The sequence below is a fragment of the Eretmochelys imbricata genome, chromosome 21, assembly GCF_965152235.1.
Source record: "Eretmochelys imbricata isolate rEreImb1 chromosome 21, rEreImb1.hap1, whole genome shotgun sequence".
In the NCBI taxonomy this organism is placed as follows: Eukaryota; Metazoa; Chordata; order Testudines; family Cheloniidae; genus Eretmochelys; species Eretmochelys imbricata.
This window is the reverse complement of record NC_135592.1, coordinates 1,323,488-1,333,569: the sequence shown is the minus strand read 5'-3', so window position 1 is coordinate 1,333,569 and position 10,082 is coordinate 1,323,488. Positions and strand designations below refer to the sequence as shown.

Sequence of the window (10,082 nt, the reverse complement as noted above, 5' to 3'; positions counted from 1 at the left end):
ATATAAAAACTAACACTAGCTTGGTTGATTCACTAGTTCGTCATGTGTACAACAAAGCTGTTCCTCTGGGCATGGAGCCTAGGGACTTTTACAAAGTACAGTTTGGTACAGTTACAGTACACTACTGAGTTACCTACCAAACAGACAGGTATCTCAATGGACTCAGTGACCGTAACATCAAGATAAACTGTACCTGATCTGGAGCTCCGGAGCTTCACACTCTGGAAACAAACAAAAAGGGAAAATACCTGAAATTCCAAAAGCCAAATGCAAATCTTTATATTGTGAGCAAGTAGGCAATGAACAGGAAATGATGTTGTTACAAGCACTGAAACACCCACATACATACACCTCCTACTAATGTAATGGAAGATGAGTTCTATATTTCTTATACTCTTGTTATTAATTGAATCTATGTTTCAGAGGAAGGATGATCGTGTGGTTAAGACACTGGCTGGGGGGTTCAATTCATGGTTCTTCTGCAGTCTCCCTGTGTGACCCTAGGCAAGTCACTAACTCTGTCAGTCTCTCTTCCTCATCTCTAAAATGGAGGCAACAATATTTTCCCATCTCATATGGGAGCTGGGAAATTCATTCATGGTTGGGAAGGACTCAAGCCTGGTCTACACTTCAAACTTAGGTTGACATAGCTATGGCACTTGGGTAGGAAAAATCCGCATGCCCGAGCACCATTGCTATGCAGACCTAACCCCCAGTGTAGATGCAGCCAGGTCAATGGAAGAATGCTTCCATTGACATAGCTACTGTTGCATGGAGAGGTGGAATTCCTACAGCAATGGAAAAACCTCTTCTGCCGCTGTAGCACCGGTGTCTCAGATGCTACTGTGAAGGGGACCCAGGGGTGGTGGCTGGAACCCGCCTTCAGGGAGGCTAGCCCCCAGCTCCGCCCCTTCTGCCCATGCATGCCTCCCCCCTGTGGCCAGAACCCTGAGACCCCCTGATCTCCTCTGCAGCCAGAGCCCCGAGACGCCCTACCCCACCCTGCCTGGAGAAGCCTGGAGCGCCTCTCCACATTGGCCAGAGAAACCACAGGCTGGCTGAAGCCCCGAGGCTCCCCACAACCTGCCTGGAGGTGCCTGGGCCAGCCGCAGCCACTCCGCGCCTCTCCTCCCCAGACTCCAAGCTGCCCCAGGGAAAAGAATCTCTTCCCGAAGATGCTTTTGATATGCCCAATGCAGGTTCCGGGGTGGCTGAGGAGGTGGTATTTGCTACTCAACTTCCTGGGTTCATCAGTAATCTCTGGAGTCCAGGGAGATTACTGATGAACTCAAGAAGCTGAATAGCACATGCTGCCTCCTCAGCCACCCCAGAACCTGCATGGAGCACAATAAAGCTAAAACTTTGCCGGCAAACCCCACAACCAGGGGTCTGGCGGCCACAGCAGTCTCCCCAGGCCTATTATACCAACCACCCATGAGGGGACCCCATAGATACCAAGACACATGTAAAACTGGCGGCTCGGGTCACTTATGTCATTAAATATCCTAGAGCACTTTTCACAAGGGGGTTAATTCATAGTGGAGCCCTAGTCAAATTTCATTACATTCCACTTTCCTAAATTCCCCCTGCAGTTTCAGATAAGTTATTCTTCACTTGGCTACTATGCCACCCCAGAATTAGCTGCATTTCAGGGGTGAGTTAGTGACACCCATGTAGACACTTGAGGTGTGTGTTTATCTCAAGTTAGCTAACTCAAGATTAAGTCCTAGTGAAGACTAGGGAAATTGGTTGTTTTAACACAGGTTAACAGGTTAAAGTAAATCCTAGGCTCCCCAGTTGTCTTTACCTTGACTTGTGAACTCATGTGAAAACTACTAGCTACTTTACCTTGTGTTATCTATCTCAAGTTAAAAACACACCCTTTTTTCCTAGTGAAGATGCATTCTTGTAGAGAGCTTTGGGATCCTGCAGGAAGAATGGTGCTATATAAATGAACATGGTTATTTTTAATTGGTTAGGCAAGTTCATCATTATTTATGCTTGTAATACAAAAGGGCAATCTCCAAATATTTGTTCGTAACTAAGTTTCCTAATTTCCTGATAGTCCTTGTTTGCCACTTCACATCTGTTGCATTACAAGTTGCTGTTGGGTATATTTTTAAACAGCTTTCTGTGTTAGCTACATTAATATAGGATCCCAGTTCATTGCTTTCATGCTGATGGGATAGCTACACAGTGACTGAGTGACTCATGTCTCCCTCTGCACTGTCTCCTCTCCCCATCCCCAGTGAAACTCTGGAATGTATTTTGGTCCTTATGATTGTAGACATTAATGTGGGGGCTAGTGGTACTTCTGTTTTCTCTTAAACAACATTGGCTACTACCCTAGTAGTCTGTCATGACAGCCTCAACTAAGATCACTTCTGAAGATTGAACTCTGAATCTGAAATCTGCAGTAGTTTAAGAAAAGCACATGCCATCCAGATTGGTGTATTCCTTGCAGAAGCAGGGAGCATTACATGGGGATCTGCATAGCAATATTGCTGTAGAAGAGATAAAAACGTCACTTTAGTTACCTTACTTGGTCTCAGTCTTACTGAGTCATCAAATATCTTTGGCTGAGACACCCCACTCCATTCTGAAGAGGTTCCAATGTTTATATTTCTTGGTACAGGTTGGTGGTTTGACGTTGCCAATGGAGGTTGACCTGGAAAGAATTAAATGCAAGAGGGATTTTTTTCACTTTCTGGGTAGCCCAAGTAATTCGTTGTTGGATTCTGTGACTCAAGCATTGAGCAAATCATCAGAACTGTCACCTCTTCTTAAATTAGCACTTAAATATTTGCACTTACCAGTTTCATTGGCCACAATAAAGGACTCTGGGGTTCGCTCAGGCAGAGGGGGAGGAACATCATCGTCTGGATCTGGAGAAGCTTCTAATTAAAGAGACAGGGACAGTTATTTGGATTTCTTTGGACAGTCCTGCCATTACCACAATACACAGCTAAGAAGGGTCCCTACAAAGCTGTGCAGCCTTGAGAACTGACTCACCCAAGTCATTTAGTCCACCTCAAACATCTAATATAAACCAATTGTTGACAATCCATCTTCCCACCAAGAAAAAAATCATCACCATTTTCCCAGGCTGTAAGGGATACCCCCATAAGCAATCCACAGAGCTTGAATCCCATCCATCTTGAGCCCTGGCAGCTGTTACCCAACCAGGCACCATAGATTGTGATCAAAATCTTCTAAAACTTTATTTTTAAAATCTAGGTATATTCCAATATGATTTCCACTTGCTCTAGATAATTATAAAACTGTGTGCCTGCTGTGTCAGCAACAGAACACCCACTGTGGAGCAGGATCAGTTCCTGTGCATGTTAACCTGCATAAACTTAAAATTAACATTGTTACTACTAGGTGGCAGTTGTGTTGGTAGCTATGCCAACCTAAACTCCAGTATAACACCTTCAGTCGGGGATTAGGGGTCTGAAATCCCACAGAAAGCTGGAGAATTTCCAATGATGGAGGGACCTCAGAGCACTTTTGACATTTGGGTCCTAAAGAGCCTGAACAGAGCAAAGGTGGTTTTAGTTTTATTTATTTTTTACTCCACACCTACAGCAATTCCAAAGTAACTGACAAATATTGCACTGATACCATTGACTTGGACATGAAGAGAACAATCCTGTACCCAATGGAAACTGTGGAGTAAACTTTATGTGGGCAGAATGTAACTTTTCAGGCTTAAGTTCAGCCAGAACACCAGGAGTGAAATCCTGGCCCTATTTATCTCAGTGGGAGTTTTGCCACTGACTACAATAGAGCCAGTATTTTCCCCAGGGTTCCCATCCAGAATTCTTTCAGAAACAGCTATGGAATCTTTAAATGACTGAGGGAAGGGATCCTTAGAGGAGTCACTAAAACCACTTCCGACAGCTCCCTTGGTTTTCCGTGGAGTGATCCAATCCAAGTACTAATCAAACCCAACCTTGGTTATCTTATATCTGCCGAGGTCACAGCCTGAGGTGACGTGGTAGCATAGAGCAGAAGTATTAGAGGGATTCTGATGGTCATGCTACCCCAGAAAATTATGGCAATTTCTATGGAAAACTGAGGCAGAATCAACAGTTTGAAGCCCAGTTCTACCCACCACTCTATGGTTGTGGTTTCTACTGAAGTCAGAAGGAACATTTGAGTCCTTTGTCCAACTGACAGGTTTCAGAGTAGCAGCCGTGTTAGTCTGTATCCACAAAAAGAAAAGGAGTACTTGTGGCACCTTAGAGACTAACAAATTTATTTGAGCATAAGCTTTCGTGAGCTACAGCTGAAGTGAAGTGAGCTCTAGCTCACGAAAGCTTACGCTCAGATAAATTTGTTAGTCTTTAAGGTGCCACAAGTACTCCTTTTCTTCTGAGTGGGAGTTCTGGATTTGGAAACAGAACAGGCTGCAGGAAAATCCTATGTGAATTTCAAAAAGGTATCACACAACACAGGGTAAGACCCCGGAATAAGTGAGCTCAGATGGCAACACTGCCAAACAGCTTACTCTGCAAGGATGCCTGCCTACCATCCATTGGGTGAACATGCTGGGACAGAGATGTTGTCACTGGAGGACTGGCCATGGTAGAATCCAAGGGCTGGATTGTGGAAGTTGCAGCAGGGAAAGAAAGAGAAACTGTTTCATACAGCTCCGAAAAGTAGTCAGTAAACATCGGGGATCCTGGATCATCTGAAGAGAGCGAAGAAAAGTAAGGGTCTTCCGCCGAGCAACAATGTGAGGAAGGATGTGGGCCACTGCTCATGTGCCGCGGGGCAGCGTCTGCCAGTCTGCTCGAATGGTTCAGTTCAACAGAAGAAAAGTCTGTCTGCCTCTTAACCTCAAAGCCCACAGAACTGCAGGAGTTTGGTAGCCAGGGGTCCAAAGAGGGTACTGCATCCCCTCCATCCAGTTCCTGGGTGTCTCTCTGTTGCAGTAACTCAAAAGGAGTTGATTTGGTTTGTATTAATGGGGCCTTGACACTAGGGTTTCCCCTACATGCAGCTGTAGATTTCAGATTCAGAGGAAGCTCCTCAGAAAAACTGCTGATCAAGTCTAAGCTGTGATGTTTCTGGAGTGGTTCCCCAGACAGCAGAGTGTCCCATTTCACAGCGGCACCTGCATTCTTGCTGCTGCTGAAGTTCAAGGCCCCAGAAGAAAGGGCTTGTCTAATGGGAGAAACACTGTGCCCATAGTTGTCATGTACTGTTGAGGGCCTACAGCTTGACGCATCAGTCAGTGATATTTCCCCTTGTACCATATGATCAGAACTTTGATGTAGCTCCTGTTCCCCTCGTGCTGAACTGCAATAAAGTACAATTATATGAGAGCAGAACTATTTACTGCTCAGAAATCCCCATTACTCTATAAGCAGAGCTCCACAGTGTTTTAACCCCAATGTCCATACAAGAGCAAGTCCCCAACAGTCCTTGCCATGTTTTTAGGGGGAAGCTCATCCTGTGCATTGAGCCTACACAATGCTTGTGGACCAATGAAGTCATGATTGAGCCTTACTTTGAGGGCTTAAGCCATGAATAAACCTGTGCTAGCCCCTCTGCATGGGTGAATTTTACCAAACAGCAAAATAAGTGTTTTCCTGATCAAAACAGAAGATGCAAATCAAAATCAATCTTTCTTCTAAAATATATTGAAAAAGAGACCCATATAAAATGGACATTGGGTACCTGAATCTTTGTAGGCAATTACCATGTCCGTGTCTCCCTAAAAAAGGGTCTATTTTTGTTTCAGTGTTTTGTGTGCGCTTATTATGACCATTCTCTACAGACACACACAGGATCTAAGTGCTAGAAGAACAGCCACATCGCCAGCTGATTACATAATGTTATTTCATCCTGGAATTGGAAGTCACTGGTGCATGGCACTTGCACCATGTGTGTCTAGATTAGACCTGCCCTTACCAGCTCGGTAGTGTCAGAGAATAAGTTTCTTCCAGTGGGCTCAGAAGCGGCTGGAGCCTTGGATGGTTTGTTTGAATCTATTGAAAGAGAAGGTTAGCTCATATTATAGCAAGACTGTCAAGGAAGCATGCAGGCAATTCACAAGGTTTCATTTCACTTTGTTATTCCTGGTGATTGGCTCTGCCAACTACCTCTGCCTACCATTGATTATTTGGAAATGGAAATGCAGGAACAGCAGAAACAGACACTGTCTTATTGGAAGATGCATTACATATGTTTTTACAAGAATCAGACTCTTCCCCAAAAAGTTTGCAATGTCTGTGCAGCTGGCTGTGCTTCTAGGACCCACCTGCTATCTGGCTAGGTGGAAGTTGGTTTTGCTTTTGACACTTTAGTTGTGCGCTCATGCCCTTCTTTTGGTAAAGTGTTTTCAAAGGACAGCCAGGTCTCTGCAACTGAGAAGGTTTGGCCAAGAACTGTAAAACCACATCCGGACTCAAGTGTTTCTCTGCTTTCTGTCTCAACCTGGACTCACATCTGCACCTAACCATGTGACTGTCCACAGCACAAGAGAAGGAAGCTGAACTGCTCAATCTGCTCAACCAAGTCTGGCTGAGAAGTCTCTGCAAATACCAATTTATTACAGCATGTCAAACTCAGGTACATATTTTAAAGGGTTCAGTTTGAAAGTTGGGCTTTATTGTGGAGTCAGTCTGAAGACCTTTGCTGAACATGCCAGATATTTTTCATTGTAAGCCCTATTTCCACCCCCTTGTAACTGAAGTTTTTCAGTCTGAGTCTGTTTAGAAATGCTTTTTTTTTTTTCCCCTCAAGACAGCCAGACAAGCCATGTTTGAGGTGGAGGGCTCTGAGCAATTATAACAAAGAAAGGTCAGAATTAAGAAGTGTTTAACTCTGTTTGGGATGTTACAACTCAAATATGACTTGACCACATAATTTTAGACTCAGACACTTCATCCTACATCAGAACTAGTCCACAGGGCTTGAAAAGATGTGGCTGAGGAATTTACATGTATGTTTTCACTGTACATTTTAGCCTCTCTTCTTCCAGGAGTTAGCTGTAATGGGCATTATCTAGCGCAGCTCCTATCTACTTTGTTGGGAGCAGAACCTTTTGTATGTCTTTGACTTGTGTTTTGTTCTCTTAAAGTAGATTTTTCTCAGGGGAATTCAGGATCTCTTTTATATTGTTAGATTCTAGTCAAAGCTACCGGAGATGAATAAAAGAGGTGCAGGGCCCAAGCCTGGATTGACAGCTGCTGCTGCCTATATGGCATCTCTCAAAGCAACATGTTAATACTAGCTTTTGCCTCTTATCGCATCATCCATCCCATTTGGCCAATGCTGCCAGTTTGACCGCCCACCTGTCCAATGAATTCTGAAACTTTCATCTGAAACATGGACAGCCTTCTTGAACTAATCCATAAGGACACTATGCTCTTCTCCTTTTGATCCCTCCTCAAGACCCAGCTCTGCTGGGATGCCTACAATAAATCAGCCAGTCGAGATTGACAGTTTGGGGAAAGTCAATACTTTATTCATTCATTATAATAAACAATTAAACAAAAAAGCAAACAGAGCCCTCCTCTGCATCTTGCTACTGTAACACGGATTGCATAATGAAGGGGAAGGCTGGGCTTGTGGTCAAGGCACTTGACTGGGATTCAGGAGATTTGGGTTCCATCTCTGGCTCAGACTTCCTGTAGGACTGTAATCTTTCTGCCTCTGTAGAGGGTTAGTGAGGATGAATGCAATAATGTGCATGTGGTGCTCTCATACTACAGTTTTGGGGACCGTACATGCACCTACATAGATTGGAGCCCCTTTGCGCAACCCTAATATAACCATTAAATGTACAAGAGCAGCAACTGCATTCCTTTATTGCAAATCACTTCCCAGTTCAGCAGGGCTTGGAGGAGTTTGAATCTGAGCTAACACATCTCAGCCATAAGAGGACAGCTAAAGGCAGTATGCATTGGGAGGACAAATCTTACCTCTGTGGCAACAGAGTCTGACTGGACAGAGAGCACTTCAATCTGTCTTTTAAAGAGTTCGATCACAGCATCGTAGACCAACTCATACTGTTCCTAAATAGAAAACAGAAGAAACACAGGAGATGCAGGTATCCCCGTTACTCACATCCACTTCAGACAGCAGCCAGTTCATCTGAACCATGCAACATATTAGCTCTTACAGTGCTGGAAATTCCAGTCCTGGGATTAGGTGAATTCTCAGAAGGGGTTGTAGCTGCTGTTTTCAAATGGTCAAGGTTTGAGTATGTGTTAATAGCAACTGAACAAACATGTTGTGTACTGAACTTCCTCTTCAATACATCCCAGTTGAAGCCAGCTTCACTTACTGGATAGTAACTTGTTTCAGCATAGACAATCACAAGTAGTAAGCTACATCGTCATGTACTCATTTGGTTTCTCCTGATTAGCTTCTTTTGGGAGAGGGTTTTACAGAATACAAAGCAACATGCCTGCTGCACCCAGGGGCTTACCCCGCAGTGTAACAATACAAGTTTGGTTCTTGCAAACCCTGAAGAGAAGTCATGGGTCTGGTTTTATAGCAAGCATTTAGTGGCAATGACCTGCTTGGAGCTTTCTGAACATACCTTGGTTTGCACTATTGATGGCCTTTGTGTGCGCATTTCCTGGACCAGACTAAAAATACTGAAGTTCTCTGGAACAATCTTATAAAAGAGAGATCACGAGAAATTAGAAATGGGCCTGAACCAAAACCACTCCCAAATGGTGATGCAGTTCAGACCTGGATCCAAACTTCAGCCCCATTGTTACAAGAAATCTTTACTGCTTGTGATTTCTCCTTTGAGGAGGGAAATGATTCATCAACACATATCCTGTCCCATCTTCTACTCATTAGGAGGCATCCCCTTCTCTGACAACAGCATGAGACACAAATACAAGTTCCATGGGGTGCAAAGAGAAGCTGAATTTATGGCAACCTGCCTCCGATGAAGTGAGCTGTAGCTCACGAAAGCTTATGCTCAAATAAATTTGTTAGTCTCTAAGGTGCCACAAGTACTCCTTTTCTTTCTGCTCTGAACTGTGATCTAGATGGATTTTAGTGTCACCATGATGCAGAAAATAGCCACTCCTAGGATCCTGTGTTGAGACAGGCATTCATTCAGGAATTACTTCACTTTATTTTTTTACTTCATTGCTTTTAATCTAGTTTTAGAAACCTGAATTTCTTACACTAAAGGACAGAGGATCAGGACTGCAGCCAGGCACAGGATTGCAGGCAAAAAGCCAGTTTAACAACTGGTGTCAGAGCAGTGGTAAAGCACTGTGACCTGCAGTTCAGGTAGGAGGGTAGCAACAGGAGAGAGGCTTTTATTGGCTCTTTATGTTTTAGATTGTTTTAAGGCCTCAGGAGTGGTTCATATCAGCATGTGGAGAGAACACAAGTCTGTGAGGAACAATAAACAGTATGGAGGAGGAAGAGACAGGATGAAATTAGGACAACATGAAACAGTATGGAGTTTATTAAACTCATCTGACACTTAACTAATTAGCCTCTCACAGTTTGTATGGCAACTTCCAACTTACCTTTATGTATATATATTTCTTCTTACTATATGTTCCATTCCATGCATCCGATGAAGTGGGCTGTAGCCCATGAAAACTTATGCTCTAATAAATCTGTTAGTCTCTAAGGTGCCACAAGTACTCCTGTTCTTTTTGCCTTCAAAGAGTTGGGCCAGCACAGGTGCTGGAACTAGGGGTTCTGCCGCACCCCCGGCTTGAAGTAGTAATAGCAACCCAAATACATGGTTTCTGCATTCAGCACCCCCACTGTAAAAATTGTTCCAGCACCGCTGTGGGCCCGAGAGAGTTTATGAGAGAATTAGCATGTGAAATATACTCAAAGGCAGCAAGAGAATTTGCTATAATTGGGAATATGATTCAAAAAAGACTGAGCCAGACACAGGCACTTTGAGGAGCAGAAGAGCCCAGGGTAAAAAGCAAGCACTGGGTAGGCATGCAGGAACACAAAAAGACTGATCCCAGGCACTGCTGAGATACTCACCCCATCCTTCAGCAGCTTCCAGGTATAATCAATGGCACAAATAACTCCTGTTCTCCCACAACCAGCACTGAAATAAAAATCGG

General features: G+C 43.9%; 1 protein-coding gene across 5 annotated transcripts in view; it reads right to left on the bottom strand.

The window, feature by feature from the left end:
- PTPN22 (protein tyrosine phosphatase non-receptor type 22) overlaps nucleotides 1-10,082 on the bottom strand; it is a 31,920-nt gene that overhangs the window by 7,644 nt on the left and 14,194 nt on the right. For 4 of the 5 annotated variants that reach the window (XM_077839479.1, XM_077839481.1, XM_077839483.1 and 1 more), the window contains 8 exons: nucleotides 10,000-10,066; nucleotides 8,561-8,638; nucleotides 7,938-8,030; nucleotides 5,923-5,999; nucleotides 4,514-5,307; nucleotides 2,814-2,897; nucleotides 2,538-2,668; nucleotides 194-221 (listed from right to left, as the gene is read on the bottom strand). In XM_077839479.1, coding sequence (XP_077695605.1) covers nucleotides 194-221; nucleotides 2,538-2,668; nucleotides 2,814-2,897; nucleotides 4,514-5,307; nucleotides 5,923-5,999; nucleotides 7,938-8,030; nucleotides 8,561-8,638; nucleotides 10,000-10,066 — 1,352 coding nt within the window. The remainder of the gene's footprint in view (nucleotides 1-193; nucleotides 222-2,537; nucleotides 2,669-2,813; nucleotides 2,898-4,513; nucleotides 5,308-5,922; nucleotides 6,000-7,937; nucleotides 8,031-8,560; nucleotides 8,639-9,999; nucleotides 10,067-10,082) is intronic. The other variant, XM_077839480.1, reaches the window with a different exon arrangement.